This window comes from Pseudorasbora parva, chromosome 3, assembly GCF_024679245.1.
Source record: "Pseudorasbora parva isolate DD20220531a chromosome 3, ASM2467924v1, whole genome shotgun sequence".
NCBI lineage: Eukaryota > Metazoa > Chordata > Actinopteri > Cypriniformes > Gobionidae > Pseudorasbora > Pseudorasbora parva.
Window position 1 is genome coordinate 3845736 of NC_090174.1, and position 18823 is coordinate 3864558.

General features: G+C 39.5%; 1 protein-coding gene across 6 annotated transcripts in view; it reads right to left on the reverse strand.

Annotated features, from left to right (window-relative positions):
• znf618 (zinc finger protein 618) overlaps positions 1–5911 on the reverse strand; it is a 59155-nt gene extending 53244 nt beyond the window's left edge. For 3 of the 6 annotated variants that reach the window (XM_067437554.1, XM_067437553.1, XM_067437551.1), the window contains exons 1-2: positions 4862–5911; positions 1338–1417 (exon numbers count right to left, since the gene is read on the reverse strand). In XM_067437554.1, coding sequence (XP_067293655.1) covers positions 1338–1417; positions 4862–4985 — 204 coding nt within the window. In that variant the 5' untranslated portion in view covers positions 4986–5911. Of the gene's footprint in view, positions 1–1337; positions 1418–4350; positions 4399–4861 lie in introns of those variants that run through there. The other 3 variants (XM_067437555.1, XM_067437552.1, XM_067437556.1) reach the window with 3 other exon arrangements.
• Positions 5912–18823: the final 12912 nt, after the last annotated feature.

The following is an 18823-nucleotide window of genomic DNA, read 5'->3' on the forward strand; positions in this document are numbered from 1 at the left end:
TCCCGCGTTCGTCAGTACGTTGGGTCAGAGGTCACTCTCTCCAGAACTAGACTCGAGTAAGCCTGTGATTAAAGTTTCTTATTAGTTATAAAAATAAGTATTAAAAGTGCACTATGTAGTATTTTTTCAGTAAAATATCCAAAAACCACTAGGCCAGTGTTATATATTTTGTTCAGTTGAGTACCTACAATATACCAAATGTTTCCAACTATTTGTAAATTGTGAGAAAATTGCTATTTTAACCAAGGACCGGGACGTGTCAGCATAGTGTTTGAGCGAGTCGCCTGTCAATCGCGTCATATCTGCGTTACCCTCGGTTTTATTCTGCAGAAGCGCTTTTCTCTTAGCAGTGTGAACATGTCACAGCAATGCCGAGCGAACGCACAGAGTAAGGTCATAACATCATTTTAAACACACTTAAATGTATCTACTGTGTCCGTCCCGTCATAATAAAAGTCCCGGGACTTGTGAGCCGTGTGTGTGTGTGTGTGTGTGTGTGTGTGTGTGTGTGTGTGTGTGTGTGTGTGTGTGTGTGTGTGTGTAACAATCGCTCCAGCAGCCGTGCTCAGCTCCACAACACTCGGTCCTGCTCTGCTTCACACTACAGTAACGTTAATAACCGCATCCATGAACATGATTTCTGCCCGAGTCCTACTTTCCACCAGCTGTGAGGTGAAGACCACATGACCCAAGATGCTGCGCTCACACTTGACGTCATCAAACTACGCATTTGTTTTGAATAGGCGCCCTCCAGTGGACGGAAAGTTGCATAGTGCACCTTTAAAATGCATATATTTGCTTCAAAAGGCCTTTATTAAACCCCTGGAGCCGTATGGATTACTTTTATGATGGATGGATGCACTTTTTGGGAGTGAAAATCTCATGTAGGTACCATTCACTCCCATTATAAAGCTTGGAAGAGTCAGGATATTTTTAAATATGACCCCGATTGTGTTCCTCTGAAAGAAGAATGTTACACACACCCAGGACGGCTTGGGTGAACGAACCCTTTAAATGTATTGAATTGCATTTTTATGCATTCTTAAAAAAGTCTTCTGAAACCATACAATAGCTTTGTGTGAAGAACAAAAAAAAAGTTGTTTTTATTCACTGATAACCTTTCATTCCACCAAAGCTGTGAAATCTCACCAGCACTGAGAGCAGCAGAAGAGGAAAATGATTTTAATTTGGGTCTGTTTTTAAAACAAAGATATCACACACTACTTTTACCACACCTCCACGGTGGTCCTTTTTGCAGCTTTAAAGCTGTCCTCATCATAAAGCACTGCAAGTAAAACGCAGCTACCTCGCATGGTTTCTGAGTGAAGACGGTTTACCTTGTGCTGCAGAGCTCGGAGGAGTCGACTGCTCTCTCCTATTCCTCTCCCTCCTGAATTCAGCCAAACAAGAGTAAGATCTGAAAACAAAGGGGTCAATGGGTTAAAAATTAGCCACTTGTTCCAAGTTACATCAACTGACATTGAAATGCAGTGGAAAATTACAGACCCCGGACGCCATGCATGGAAAATCCCTAAATTTATTACACAAAAGGGGGAAAGGCAGGCTTCTGAAAATTTCCATGAAAATTCTATTCTTAGATTAGTAACAGTTGGAGGGCAGAGTGTGGGTTTTGTGTTTGAGCAGCAAATCCTGACCAAAAACAGGCCTGATTCCCCAATATAGATCTGAATACTACTTGCCACTAAACCATTTACAGCTGAAATAAAACCGTGGCAGAAAAAGCTTTTTTTTTTTTTAAATCATGCTGTGACATCTGTGTAGCGAAGTTGTTTTCCTTAAGAAAGCTGAGGTTCTGTCTTCAGATTTGGAAGGCGGAAAAAAACACTTTTGGAATTTATGTGGTTCCAAAGTTCTAAGAGCACGGTGAAACCTGGGATTATACTCCAGCTGTAAACTTAATTAAGTTATTCTAAATCACATTTGTGACATAAGCCATGCAAAACCTGATGATTCACGCACGAAATCTTGATCCTTTGTACAAAAGGTCAGCATGCTTCAAACGAAGCGCAGAAGTTGCTCAAAATCATTCTGAAATATGGTTTAGCAAAAACTAGTTCATACGGTCATAAAAGAAAAGGGTGAATTAACAAACACTAAGAAATTCACAAATTCATCTTCATGTTCTAATTCAAGCTCTCTTAAATTGTTATGCTGCTAATAGCATTTGTAATGAACTTGTCTGAATTTGGAATTAATGTTGTATGAAATTATACATTTGCAAAAGAGAAGCATGTTTTCACTAGTGGACTTTTAGAGCATATGTTTTTGATATTTTGTTAGGTCACCTAAAAATAAACCGTATGTCATTTACTCGCCCTCATGTTTATGGAGGCTTGTTTCTGCCACAGAATTAAATAAAAAAATAAAAAAAAGGTAATTGCCACTTTTTCCTCACACAATTCTGACTTTATATCACTCAATTTTGAGGGGGAAAAATTGAGAGTATATTTATTTCTAATTTGATCCTCTGGTTTCACAGACGAGGCTTAATCTAGTCCTAGACTAAAAAGCATGTTTGAGCTGTTTTAACTGAAATAAACTTGCACTAACATAATGTAATTTGACCGTTCCATTGTTTTGGCTCAAGATGCACACCAGTACACTGTAAAAAAAAAATGTTGATTGTTGTTGGTTTAACTTAAAAAAGTAAGTAACCTGGTTGCCTTAATATTTTGTGTTTATTGGACTTAAAAATTTGAGTTGATACAATGAAGGAAATTTGTTCAGTAAATAGAAACTAAAAATATTTTGGTATCTGAACCACATAAAAAAATGTGATACATCATGAAAATAGCACTATTTGGCATGTTTCACTGCGTCATCAGAAATAAAACACACACAATTACCCAATATGGCTACAAAATCCTTTAATAATATTTTAATAAAGGTTGTCGAATCTCCAAAAATGTTCATTGTATTAACTAAAAAAAATATTTTCAATGAACTCAAAATTAAGGCAACCAGGTAACTTTTTTTCTAAATAATTTTGTACAGTGTATTGATTGTGTTTAAGGCACATAAATAACAGCTTAAATGTCTAATTAGGCCTAATCCTGGTTTAATCTAAGCCCTGTCTGTGAAACGGGCCATTATCTTGAAATTCTGAGATTTAAACTCAGATAAAAAGTAGCAATTATCTTTTAAAACGTTTTATTGAGTGGTGGAAACAGGCTTCCAGACGCTGTTTCAAACCTCTATGAGGACATTTCTTTTGTGGAACATTTGAAAAAAATAATAATAATAATAATATTTCCATACAATGAATGTCAATGGGGTCCAAATCTGTTGTGCACCCCAGCATTAGTCAGAACATGTTTCATGATGCACAAAAGACAGACAGTCATACAGGATGAGTAAATGACACAATTTTCATTTTTTAACTAAAGCCTCTTACACGCTAGGCCCCTTTTTCTAAAATGAGATGAGAACACCAGATCTCGGTTGTGTATTCAGCATAAATAAGGGAAACTGATAGAAATATATTTCAACATACAAAAAGGTTAAATAGCAAGGCCTGTCAATGATTACAGCGACTGTTAAATCATTGTCAACAGCACATATTTGTACATCTTGTTTTCAGGTACAAATATTGAAAATATGCATTGACATCTTCATTTTGATTTCTTTGTTTTTTTTCCAGACAGATTAAAAACAGGGCCTGTCATCAAAAACTGCAGTAAATAAAGACTGCTGCCCAGAACAGGAAACTGCTATTTTATGCAAACAGCGAGGAGGGAAAAAAAAAGAAGAAAAAAAAAACTTTCTTTAAATAACAGGGTGGAAAAAAACAGTTTTTTTTTTTTTACATTTTCACAATATTGAATATATGTGACCCTAGAGCACTTCACCAGTCCTGCATCTCACGGGTATATCTGTGGCAGTAGCCAACACTACACTATCACAATTATCCAGGTTACTTTTATGACAATAATCATTAGAATATTAGGATTATGTTCCATGAAGATATTTTGTACATTTCCTACCATAAAAATATATAAACAAAGTATTATTAGTAGTGATGTGCATTGCTAAGGACTTCATTTGGACAACGTTAAAGACGATTTTCTCAATATTTAGATTTTTTTGCACCTTCAGATTCCAGATCTTCAAATAGTTGTATCTCTCAGCCAAATATTGTCCCAACAAACCACACACCAATGCTTATATATTCAGCTTCCAGATGATGTTTAGATCTCACTGACTGGTTTTGTGGTGCAGGGTCACATATTTAGAATATTTGAAATTTGTCTTTTAAATCATTTCATGCAGTGCTGGTTAAAAAAAAAAACAATTTCTCAGTGCATTTAAAGGGAAGTTAAAAATACTCACTTCCCTCGAGTAACTAGCAAAAAATATTCAGATAACAGCACGTGTGAACATATAACACAGGAACCAAAATCCCATCCATTCTGCACCCTCCGTCAGCTCTGACTGATCATTAATATTTGCAGTTGTGCTGTGCAAAAAGAAAGAAAAAAAAGAAGGAAAAAAAATCAATGTGTGAGTGTGTATGTGTGAAAGGCTTGTCGTTTAAAGAGGTGTTGTTTTCTTGTGGCATTGAGGGAAAATTGATACATTACAAAACAACATTTAAAAAAAAACGAATGCAATGCGTGGAGAAGTTGGTCTGAAGAAAACAATTCATATATAGTCTAACTCACAATATGTCAAAAGAAAAAAAAATATGCATGCAAGCAAAATTAATTGTAATTTCTTAATTTCTCGAAATATCTACCGACAGAGGGCGCTAATTTCGCTGCAAAAATGAAAACGACATTTACACTCTGATTTCATCGAAAATAACCCTGTCTTTCAGTAATCACACTTTCATCACTTTCACCTGCATCAAACTTCAGCGCGTGGAGCGGTTTAGCGCGCGGGCGAGCGGCTCGAGACACGCGCGGCTCCCCGTCGCCACAGAAAGAGTCCAGGGCTGAAAATTCACAGGAAAATTCAGCAAACATGGCTGCTGCGTGTGCTTTTTGTGTTTTCAGATTCTACCCTACCCCGTCGGATTTCAACTCCGCAAATCTCCTGCGAAAGCCTCGGCTCGAGCCGAGCACACACACCGCAGGACACATGCAACAATTCACTGCAACACAAACTCGCTGCAAAACTTTATTTCGAAAGCAGCTCCGCAAAAAGAGAAAAAAAGAAAAGAAAAAAAAATCAACAGATCCATGCACTGCACGACACATTGAGATCACATTTGAGAGAATCGGGATTGGGTCTTACCGCGCGCACAAACACGAGCTCCGGGTGATTGCGATCAAAGCGCCCGTTACATTGTATCATTTGTGAATGAGGAAAGACGCGCGCGCTCCACTTTGTTGCCTCCCAAAATGATGCGGGTCATGCGGAGAAATTTTCTGGGAATGAAGAAATCCTCCCCTTCGGATCTCAAAATGACGAAACGAGCGGGTCTTTCCGGGGCATTTTTTTTTCTCTTCTAGAAACGGAGCTCGTGAATTAGTTGTGAGTGGATTTGCTGCTTCTCTTCCTGATGTGTCGCTGCCGTGGAAATGTTGCGGTCTGCCCCACGGACACATTCATCCGCCATCATGCAAGGGCAGCTACTCAATTTGCAAATGCATTAATTTCACACAATGCCTTTATGAAGCTATCGCGTCAGCTGGCCCGGCGTTTGGGTTAGAGGAGCAAAATCATTCAACGGAGGGTTTGCATACAATAGGACATTTGTGCATGCAAAACGAAACAAATTTTACATTCGTGACCAAACTTCTTTTTCACCTGCCTGAATGAAGAAAACTCTCCCACAAGTCACTTTTTCACAGTTTGGTGCCTAAATTTTAAACTAAAGCATTTGTGTGCCTTTTTTTATATTTTTGTCATATGTTGCAGAGACGCACGAACATATGTGGATAATATCACTGTCATGAGTTACAGAAAATGAAATAATGTCAGATGCACATTATTTTGTACCAAAAAATAAAATAAAATAGCAAATCTCTAAAGAAAGGACTTTTATGTGTCCTGAGCTGTTTCCTTTTCCCCCCTCTGACTTCTCGTCCCGCAGCGCCTCTAGCGGACAGTCTGGGCATGCGCAGAAAAACAAAATGTGATTCATGAAATTTGACATGCAAATTCTAATTTTCAAAAAAAAACAAAGAAAAACGTGTTTCTGCGAATTATAATACTTGGAAGCTTGCAAGTGTAACCACACACGGCTCATATCATGTAGTACTTCATACAAAATGAAAACAAAACATGATTTTTCTCTTTTCTCTTTGTCCAATCCAGATTGTCCTTTTGTCTGTTTTTTATCTTAATTCTAACAAATGAAAGCATGATGCATTGTAACAGTGTTACCAATGCATCATGTTTTCAATAATATTTAAAATGTAACCACATTATATCTATGGGACTGAACCAAACAGAGCCTTTAAAATGGAGATTACAAAATAAAAGTGTATTATTATATTTTTAATACTAATTTTAGTAACAGGCACAGAAACTTTGGAAAAACACTATTTATGGCACTCAGACATGAATGTTCAGTTGTGTTGATGCTTTTGTAGTTACAACATTATTTGGTTATTTGCTCTTCAGAAAATGTGCAGCACTTCCTGATCCTGATATCTCTGGAAATTTACCATATTGAGCCTCAAAAAAAAGAAACAAAAAGAAAAGTAAGTTACATGAATACATGAATGTGTGAGTTTCAACATATTGGCTCATAATTGTTCCAAACAGCATCTTGTAAAGAGTGAATGTGAACTTTTGAACAAATGAGTTATGGTTAGAAACAGTACAAAATCTGAAACGTGATTTAAATTTGACATAAAATCTAAACCTTTATTTTCATGTTCTGATCCTACTATTTAAATTAAAAAGACACTTTCCACAACATCTCTAGTTAAAAACATAGGCATTTGAATGGATTTTGAGCAAAACACCTATACTGTAATATCTCGTGTGTGTGTGTGTGTGTGTGTGTGTGTGTGTGTGTGTGTGTGTGTGTGTGTGTGTGTGTGTGTGTGTGTGTGTGTGTGTGTTTGCATAAGAAAGGGGAAAGACTCCCTTGTCCACTTTTTTTTTTTTTTTTTGAAAAATATGAAATATTAAAATAGCCAATATATTATCAAAACATTTTTTTACAAACTGTCAAATGAAATTTGGGGACAGTAAACATTTTTTTTTTAAATAAATAATTTAAAATTGATCAAAGGCAATTATTAAAGGGGAGACAAACCGTACTTGTGTGTTGTTTGGCGCTCTGAAAAAAATATAATAAGTCTGTTTTTCTGATCTCTGTCATTTTATCTGGACAACAACACAGCGATAGTTGTTTAAATATGAGTAATCATAGGATCTCTACACAGTAATATAGTTATTAAATGATCTTGCTTCTTCTACAGAATACTGAACAAAACCCAGCACAACGGTAGATCTATATATATATATATATATATATATATATATATATATATAAGTCATTGCTAATTTATAAATAACTCAGCATTGAAAGACTGGGGAAACTCAAAATGTCTGGTGGGGGACAATTACTCACTGAAAGGACAGATGACACTGTTTGCATCTGAACTAACTCATACAGTTAGCGCCTTAGCACCTCCAGAGAATGGCTGTAATCTGCATCCCTTTCCTTTCACATGAAACTTCCCCCAAACTCCTGCTTCCCCTCATGCTGAGATCACCTGAAATACACCCAAAATCGATTTGCTTCAATGTCAGTCCTCAGGATACAGTATTATATGTGTTTGATATCGTTCGAAACGTCTCGGTGTGGCTGGTAAAGATCTCATCCCCACAGAAGTTAACGAGAATATAATAAAGGTTTTAAGAAGTTTAGAGACATGCTAATATGGTGGGTGTGGCTTCGGCCATTTTGTCTTCTAACAATACAGGCATATGGGAGAGTGATTTAATTTAAATTTCCATTGTTAACATGTGTTTCCATTTGAAAGAGTTTACGCTGGTCTGAGTACTTAAAGCAAAGTGGCAGAAAGATTGGGGTGCAATACTGTAATCAGGTACAATGTCGTTCCACCTTTAAATGACAGAATTTTCATGAAACATTTGGGTGAACTGTACCTTTAAGATTCTCTGGAGGCTGCCATGCTAGTGTTGCTGCTGAAGAACCTTCAATGATTTCTTCTCCCCACAGCAGTTTTGTTCAAGCCTCCTTATTTAATGTAACAAAAACTGCTCCGCAAAATACAGCCAAATCTAATCCACATGACACATAGCTCTGATATCCCTTTCATTTTACATAATCATTTACAGTCTTTTTTTTTTTTTACACATTAAAATTAAAACTTTCCCACAATTAGCAAAACCTTACACTCAAGCAGCAAAACACCAGCCTAGATTTGCAGAACTATAAGCACATTGTCAGCATGCATTCGAAACAGCAATTTATCATGATGTAATTTCCTTGCAATTTCAACGCAAAGGATTTCACATAAACACACACATGAGCCAATTGGTCAAACACAGCCACCAGGAGTGCACACACACTGGTGCTTACAGTTTTTTTTCCCATTGCTAACACACAATTTGGCAAACTAGGCTGGTTTTATCACAATACTTAACACAAAACCACACACCCAAACTGAAAAAATCCTCATATATCTTGCAAAATTAATAACTGCAACCAAAACTACATATTGCATTATCAAAATCAAACTTTTGCATTAAAGGTGCACTATGCAACTTTCCGTCCACTGGAGGGCGCCTATTCTAAACAAAGGTGTAGTTTGATGACGCCAAGTGTGAGCGCAGCATCTTGGGTCATGTGGTCTTCACCTCACAGCCGGTGGAAAATAGGACTCGGGTAGAAATCATGTTCATGGATGCGGTTATTAACGTTACTGTAGTGAAGCAGAGCAGGACCGAGTGTTGAGGAGCTGAGCACGGGTGCTGGAGCGATTGTTACACACACACGGCTCGCGAACACCGGGACTTTTATTATGACGGGACGGGACACAGTCGCCGGGCGCCTGCACTTCTGCTTTTTCCGGTCATGATTATAAGGTAAAGCAGCTCAGTTTATCATATTAGATACATTTAAGTGTGTTTAAAATGATGTTATGACGTTACTCTGTGCGTTCGCTCGGCGCTGCTGTGACATGTTCACACTGCTAAGAGAAAAGCGCTTCTGCAGAATAAAACCGAGGGTAACGCAGATATGACGCGATTGACAGGCGACTCGCTCAAACACTATGCTGACACGTCCCGGTCCTTGGTTAAAATAACAATTTTCTCACAATTTACAAATAGTCGGAAACATTTGGGATATTGTAAGTGCTCAGCTAAACAAAATATATAACACTGGCCTAGTGGTTTTTGGGTATTTTACTGAAATAATACTACATAGTGCACCTTTAAATGGCACACACTTCATTCATATGAGCAGATTTTTGTCTAACCAACTACACACTGTTGGGCAAAATGAACAGCGCTCTCATCTTTAGACTGCCTTGCCATAATACTATAACAAATATTATGTATAATATTGTTCAAGTTGTAGAAATTTCTTCAGATTGTTCACATGCACAGAAATATTTACAGCTACACATACATGCTGGTGAAACATTATCATTACAATTTTCACCAATATACAGTCTTGTTCAAAATAATAGCAGTACAATGTGACTAACCAGAATAATCAAGGTTTTTAGTATATTTTCTATTGCTACGTGGCAAACAAGTTACCAGTAGATTCAGTAGATTCTCAGAAAACAAATGAGACCCAGCATTCATGATATGCACGCTCTTAAGGCTGTGCAATTGGGCAATTAGTTGAAAGGGGTGTGTTCAAAAAAATAGCAGTGTGGCATTCAATCACTGAGGTCATCAATTTTGTGAAGAAACAGGTGTGAATCAGGTGGCCCCTATTTAAGGATGAAGCCAACACTTGTTAAACATGCATTTGAAAGCTGAGGAAAATGGGTCGTTCAAGACATTGTTCAGAAGAACAGCGTACTTTGATTAAAAAGTTGATTAGAGAGGGGAAAACCTATAAAGAGATTCAAAAAATGATAGGCTGTTCAGCTAAAATGATCTCCAATGCCTTAAAATGGAGAGCAAAACCAGAGAGACGTGGAAGAAAACGGAAGACAACCATCAAAATGGATAGAAGAATAACCAGAATGGCAAAGGCTCAGCCAATGATCACCTCCAGGATGATCAAAGACAGTCTGGAGTTACCTGTAAGTACTGTGACAGTTAGAAGACGTCTGTGTGAAGCTAATCTATTTTCAAGAATCCCCGCAAAGTCCCTCTGTTAAAAAAAAGGCATGTGCAGAAGAGGTTACAATTTGCCAAAGAACACATCAACTGGCCTAAAGAGAAATGGAGGAACATTTTGTGGACTGATGAGAGTAAAATTGTTCTTTTTGGGTCCAAGGGCCACAGGCAGTTTGTGAGACGACCCCCAAACTCTGAATTCAAGCCACAGTACACAGTGAAGACAGTGAAGCATGGAGGTGCAAGCATCATGATATGGGCATGTTTCTCCTACTATGGTGTTGGGCCTATTTATCGCATACCAGGGATCATGGATCAGTTTGCATATGTTAAAATACTTGAAGAGGTCATGTTGCCCTATGCTGAAGAGGACATGCCCTTGAAACGGTTGTTTCAACAAGACAACGACCCAAAACACACTAGTAAACGGGCAAAGTCTTGGTTCCAAACCAACAAAATTAATGTTATGGAGTGGCCAGCCCAATCTCCAGACCTTAATCCAATTGAGAACTTGTGGGGTGATATCAAAAATGCTGTTTCTGAAGCAAAACCAAGAAATGTGACTGAATTGTGGAATGTTGTTAAAGAATCATGGAGTGGAATAACAGCTGAGAGGTGCCACAAGTTGGTTGACTCCATGCCACACAGATGTCAAGCAGTTTTAAAAAACTGTGGTCATACAACTAAATATTAGTTTAGTGATTCACAGGATTGCTAAATCCCAGAAAAAAAAATATTTGTACAAAATAGTTTTGAGTTTGTACAGTCAAAGGTAGACACTGCTATTTTTTTGAACACACCCCTTTCAACTAATTGCCCAATTGCACAGCCTTAAGAGCGTGCATATCATGAATGCTGGGTCTCATTTGTTTTCTGAGAATCTACTGAACCTGCTGGTAACTTGTTTGCCACGTAGCAATAAAAAATATACTAAAAACCTTGATTATTCTGGTTAGTCACATTGTACTGCTATTATTTTGAACAAGACTGTATATTGTAAAGAAAGAAAAACACCTACATCTCAGATGCCCTGGGGGTCAGCAGATAAACATCACATTTTTCATTTCTGGGTGAAATGTAACTAATGACCATTATTCTAAAGTGTTATGTTTTCCATTCTTGACAAGTGGACACATACTGTAAAAAAATCAGGTCTCCAATGAACATGTTCTAGTGACTGATCACATCTACATTTTTTAGTTGGCCAAATTAATTTCTGTGAATTGAATGCATCAATTCACAGAAATTCAATTTGGCCAACTGAAAAAATTAGATGTGATCAGTCACTAGAAAACGTTCAATTGGAGACTTGAATTTTTTACAGTGCACACACGCTTCAATACATAGACCCATCTGCATATAAATGTGGGATTCCCTCTCTAAACTGATGACTGACAGCGATAAATATTTATTTTATCATGTCGAAATAAGGCTCATAAAAATGTGAGGAAAACCCGATTCCTGGCTGCATGTGTAACATTGTCCACTGAGAGGCGAGGTTAAGAACCCAAATGCTGTTTTTATTAAACTAAATTAAAACATGAAACAGACTTGGCAAAACGAACAAAAGACTTGGTTTACCATAAACTCAACACCAGCAGATTTACACATTCAATAACTGACAAAGACACATGGCAAACAGGAGGGCTTAAATACACACCTGTTTACAATGATAAACCAATGACACAACAGAACACAAGACAATGGCGCACATGGCAGGATTACATGACAAACCAGGAAGTGCAAGACAGAACATGACAGTGGACATGAAACATAAACCCAACACCCAAACACCTTGTGACAGCATGTCAATATCCATGGATTACTGGATCTTTGTTAGGTTAAAAGAAACACTATATCGAGTCCAATCTTTAGTTTTAACTGATAATCGTTTGTTTTACTTGCGTTTTCCTCTATTACCTCCAGTCATGCAGCAGCTCTTCTGCCACTCGTGTTCTGGCGGGAAAGTGACGGGGATGCATGCCCTCTAGAGATATAGTGGATGAAGCGATTGTATCAAAGTTTTGCCCCCCTCAATAAAAACGTGTAGAACATTTAATTTTCATTTTAGAAAAACCATAAGATGGATCAGAAGCTATAGCAACTTAAGTCAGAACACTGTGAAGGTCTGGGCTCTCATTTATAAAGTGTGCGTACGCACAAAACGGGGCTGGAAACGTACGTACGCCTGTTCCCACACAAAGGCTGTGATCTATAAAAAACAAACTTGACTGGAGGATGTGCGCACCTTTAAGCAAACTTTGAGCCGTGCGTACGCACATTCTGGAGACAAAAGGAAATGGCGACACAGATGGTGAAGTCGTGAACTGAAGTTAGATTGTAGAAAATAAATGTGAGAAGAACGATTATAAGAATTAAAGGAGTACTTCAGCGCTGGGAAGATGAATCTGTATTTAAACTGGGTCATTAATGTAGTAGAAATGTGAAATTATTTTTGAACTTGGTGCTTTCTAGACTGAGAAAAGACAGAAAATGTATTTTTTGTCTCATGGGGTTGAAAGACTACAATTCCCAGAATGCTTAGCTGCCCTGTGAGGCCATTCCGCCGCTACTGGATTACAGTGACTGAGTTCATAAAGTACAATTAAATACTGCACGTGTATGTTCAATATAACGATCGAGTCGCCGCGTGAGTCTCACAGCAGACTCAGATTAGGAGTCAGATTACATTTAACGTCATAAATGAGTTGATGAGCTCTCCTGATGAGAGCTGAGGTAATCGTGACCAAATTCGCGGCATACATTCACAACGCGTTTTCAGTTCATGCCTTTGGAAGCTTAACTTTCATAGAAATTAATTTGAGAAGTTAAAACACTTACATTGCTTAGCATCCGTTTAAATTAATGCCTGTAGCTGAGTTGTGCTGTAAGTGTGATCTCCATTCCCCATGCGCGAGTTCAAAACATGTGGAAATGGCTCCCTCTGCTGGCTGTAGTCTTTAGCCTCTGGGCAAACATTCCTCTCATGACACAAATATCGTCAATTTGCATCACGAGAGGAATTTTTCCAGAAATAAAATGCACAAATCTCTGGTCTCAGGGGGATATAAGAGGGGGGAGCACGATCATTTGAATATACTCCAGGGTTTCTACTGATACAAAGCCATATGCTAATTGTAAATAACCATAAGTATATTTTGTTTCTGAAAAAAAAACGTGATTCTTTTATTTTGAAATTCTTTGTACAGAAATGGTTAACTTCCGGTTGTAGGCTTCGCGCTTTTGTTTTGCTTGAAGAGGCACACGCGCTGGCTAGCGCCGTTGTTTCAATAGTATGTAGCATATCCTAAACCGGTAGTAACTTTGTCAAGATACTTAACAGCCCCTATGAAGAGGCAAAAGGTATTGTATACTATGCTGATATCTGAGCATTTTGTCTGTTAATATGTTCGTTTTGCACAAATGTAAGACAGCACCGTGTAAACTGATCCTTTACATGTTTGTATATGTTTCAGCTCTTACGTTGGTGATATGATGAGTGATAAGAGTTCTCAAAGGAATAAACATCATAAAACTATCAGTAAAAGTCTCATCCTTGCATCGAGGGGCATGTTACAGTAAGAGCTTCACCTCAGTGTGCCACATCGAACGGCCCGTGAACTTTAAGGACAACGATAACGGACAACACGGAAAATGGACGGCATTGAAGAGCGAGCACGTAAGCTACAAACTGAAATCAATGAAACAAGAGCTTTATTACATCAAGGAGATACAGAGAGCATGTCAAGGCAGGAGTTAAAGGATGATATGGAACGCAAAGAGAAACAATTAGCCGAACTCCATAAAATGAAGGCTGCGACCGAGTCATCATTACCTGACGTTAGGCGTTCAGAGCGGCCTAGTGTGCTGACGGAGAAAATGCTAGCCTACCAAAAAGACGAATTAATTAAAAAGGACAAAAAACTGTTAAGTCTCTATGAACAATGGAAAGGGCTAATTAGAACATCCAGAGAAAGCCTAAAGACTGACTTATCAGAGCACAAGTTATGCGCAATGGCCGATGATATTGAAAACGGATTGAGCAACATGATGAAGGTGTACAGTGAGATAAGAGAGCGCACTATGCCATCCCCTGACACCAGACGCAAAATGGACTCTTGTGAAGCAGTAACTAAGGACATTATGAAAATACTTAATGAACGTATAACAGCAATAGACGGTGATTTTGATGCAGATAGAGAAAGGCAGCGCCTTCATCAGCTACTGTCACAACAGTACGCCCGCTCCATCTATGGTACCGCCTCTCAGTCTAGTGTCAGTAAGCAGTCTGACACTTCAAGCATCGCAGCCAAAAGGATTGACGCGGCTGCGGAGTTGGCTGTAAAAGAAGCAGAATATAAAATTGTGCAGGAAGAAATTAAACAAAAGGAAAAAATGAAAGATATTGAATCTGAACTTGAGCGTCTGAAGGCAGAAAAGGAAATGCAAGCTGCTCGCGCAAAACTTGAGATCTACGACCGAGAAATTAACATGGATATGGACAATCAGCAAATACAACAAAGCGATGTACCTTTCTCTGCTGACCACCAATCTATTCATGCAGCACCAGTGCCCTCTAGTGGCTTACCTCCATTCCTGCCACGAAACAATGTGTCTATCCATATGTCAAATCGCACAGTGAACAATCCAAACCCTCAAATTGTCACTCAAGCTCCTCCCACAGACATTTCCCAGTTAGCTCAAGCTATTCAAAACAGTATAAACATAAACAGAATCCCAATGCCAATGCCCACAGTGTTCAGCGGAGATCCAATTAAATACATCGAATGGAGGGCTTCATTCTCTTCACTTGTGGACTGCAAAGAAATCTCACCTGCTGATAAACTTCACTTGCTCAAAAGGTATGTCACAGGCCCAGCACAAAATTGTCTTGAAGGCACATTCTTTCGCAGTGATGATGAAGCATACAGGGATGCGTGGCAAAAGCTTGACCAACGTTATGGACCGCCTTTTATTGTTCAAAGAGCTTTCAGAGACAAACTGTCAAAATGGCCTAAAATAAGCTCAAAGGACGCAGAAGGATTAAGGACATTCTCAGACTTTCTAAATGCATGTCTCCAAGCCACACCATACGTAAAGGGTCTAGAGATACTCAGCGACTGTGAGGAAAATCGAAAGTTGCTGCAGAAGGTTCCTGACTGGCTGGCAGCCCGTTGGAATCGTCAGGTCACAGTTACACTCATGGAAGGCAAGGATTTTCCGTCTTTTGAGGATTTCGCACAATTTGTGGCAGTCGAAGCGGAAATCGCATGCAACCCGGTCACTTCTTCATTTGCCCTTCACTCATGCAGCTCATCCTACGAGAAAAGGACCACAAAGGACTTTAAACCAAACAGATCCACACAAGTCTTCTCAACGCAAGCCATGGAACAAAACAACAAGGCAAGGACAAGCAACACAAAATTAAAGGTACCCTGCATGTTTTGCAAAAATGAAAACCACCAGTTGTCAAGGTGCTCTAACTTTTCAGATCAGCCCTTAGAAGAGAAGCGCACTTATGTTAAAGAGAATAAACTGTGCTATGGATGCTTAAAGTTGGGCCATAATGCCAAAGATTGTCGCCATCGTCACACCTGTGACATTTGTAAAGGAAGGCATCCCACCTGTCTGCACAATGACAATTACAAGGCATATGAAAGACCTCAAAGCTCTGAAAGTACTGCTTCAAGCACTCCAAATGAAACCGCGGCAGTCACAGCTCTCAACGTCACTAAGGTGGGTCAGTCAAGTAGCACATCCATGATCGTTCCTGTATGGGTGTCTACGGTTCAGAGCCCGTCTAAAGAGCAATTAGTTTACGCACTATTAGATACACAGAGTGACAGCACATTTGTCTGTGAAGAATTAAGCAACCTGCTACAAGCGGACACTCACCCTGTAAAGTTAAAGCTAACTACCATGCTGGGTGTTCACTCCTTTGTTGAGAGTCACAGAGTATCGGGATTGCGTGTGAGAGGTTACGAATCAGACATTCACATCGACCTCCCCCCCTCATATACCAAAGACTTTATTCCAGTTAACTATGACAACATACCCACTAGTGACACAGCAAATCAATGGCCCCACCTGACAGAAATCGCTGATAAGATACCACCTCTTCTGAGTTGTGATGTTGGACTCCTTATTGGATTTAACTGTCCCAGAACGTTAGCTCCAAGACAAGTTTTACTAGGAGAAGGTGAGGAGCCATATGCCATCCGCACTGACCTAGGGTGGAGTATCGTCGGAGGCTCCACACCAGCGTCCAGTGAAACTCAGTCAAGTTTGTGTCATAGAATCACAATAAAGGAATTACCCCCTGTAACTCCCATGGACGTGATTAATGCACTAGAGTCAGATTTTAAGGACATAAAGGCAAGTGACAATACTGTCTCACAAGAGGATCTCATCTTTTTGGACAAGCTTAAGGAGGGAATAAGGAAAAATGAACAAGGACACTGTGAGATGCCTCTTCCATTCAGACAAAGGCCACACTTACCCAACAACCGAAAGCTTGCTGAAATCAGACTCGAACAATTAAAGCGAAAATTCACCAAAGACGAAAACTACAAAAGAGACTATATAGCTTACATGGAAGACATTATAGAAAGGGGTGATGTCGAAGAAGTACACAATGAAGGAAAACAAGGTGAACGATGGTACATTCCCCATCACGGGATATATCATCCCAAAAAGCCCACTAAGTTACGTGTTGTGTTCGATTGTTCAGCCAAACACAATGGTACAAGTCTAAATGATCATCTTCTCCAAGGACCAGACCAGATTAACAATCTAACAGGCATCCTCCTTCGGTTCAGACAACATCCTATCGCTTTAATGTGCGATATAGAGAAGATGTTCCACCAGTTTCACGTCCAGCGGTGCGACAGAGATTACCTGAGTTTTCTGTGGTGGAAAAACGGCAACACAGAGACACAGCCACGGGTATACAGAATGAAGGTACATCTTTTCGGTGCGACATCATCCCCAGGGTGTGCAAATTACGGTCTGAGGTATTTGGCTAAAGAACACTGTCACACACACCCTGCAGGATCTGAGTTCATGGAGAAGGACTTTTATGTGGACGATGGAGTCACAAGCACCGACACCGTAGAAAAGGCAATACAGCTAGCACAAGAGGCCACAGAGATATGCAAGCAAGGAGGGCTCCGTCTACACAAATTTATCTCAAACAGCTCTGCTGTTCTGCAAAGCATCCCTCCGTCTGAATGTGCAATAGAGACAAAAACAAAAGACTTGACATTCAAGGACATGCCACAAGAAAGGGCCTTAGGCATCCAATGGAACGTTGAAAGGGACTGTTTCAGATTTGACAACACCTTAAAAGACCAACCACCAACACGTCGAGGTATCCTTTCTACTGTTGCATCCATCTACGACCCCCTTGGATTCCTGGCGCCATATGTGCTTCATGGGAAAAAGATTCTGCAGGAAATGTGTCACCGAGGTATCAACTGGGACGACTCCCTGCCAGAAGCACTAAGGCCAAGGTGGGAGAGCTGGCAACGTGACTTTGCCAACTTAGACAAGGTAAACATAACTCGCTGTTACTTTCCCGATAGTTTCGGAGAGCTTAGAGAAATAGAGTTGCACCACTTTTCTGATGCGAGCATGAGTGGTTATGGACAATGCACCTATTTAAGAGCCAAAAACGTTAAAGAAGAGATTCACTGTTCATTGGTAATAGCCAAAGCCCGTGTTTCTCCTACCAAGCTCACTACAATCCCCAGACTCGAGCTAGCTGCAGCTGTAGTTTCAGTCTCAATTAGTAACTTGCTGAGAAATGAACTCCGCTATGCACACATCAAAGAGTTTTTCTGGACGGATTCAAAGGTAGTTTTGGGCTATGTGAATAATGAGGCACGTCGTTTCCATACTTTTGTAGCGAATAGGGTTCAAAAGATTCGCCAAAGTACAAGCCCTCAGCAATGGTTTTATGTGCCATCTGAAGAGAACCCAGCCGATAGTGCATCAAGGGGTAAATCTGTCACCGAGCTACTCTCATCTAACTGGTTCACCGGTCCCGCCTTTCTCTGGGAAAGAGACCTGCCCACTACACAAAGTGCAGAGCTGGAATTGTCTCTTGGTGATCCAGAAGTCAGAAAAACACAGGCAATGTTAACCAAAGTTACAGAGACTTTCAGCCTTGCAGAACGTTTGTCCAAGTTCTCATCATGGTCCAACGCGGTCAAAGCTGTAGCACGTCTCATAAGAAGGGCCAAGAAAGTCAAATCAAATGCGCCGGCTACAGTGAGGGAACAAGAAAGTGCGGCAAAGGTCATCATTCAAGATGTACAAAAACAAACATACGGAAAAGAGATAAAACTGTTAATCAAAGGCAACCAGCTCCCACATCACAACAAACTGTTCCACTTAGACATTTTCAGGGACACGGATGGTCTCATCAAGGTCGGAGGGAGACTTTCATCCATCAAAGACTCTTTCAAACACCCTATTGTGATTCCGAAGGAACATCATGTGACCAAACTCATAATAGATCACTGTCACGACAAAGTAAAACACCAAGGAAAAGGTTTCACCATAAACGAAA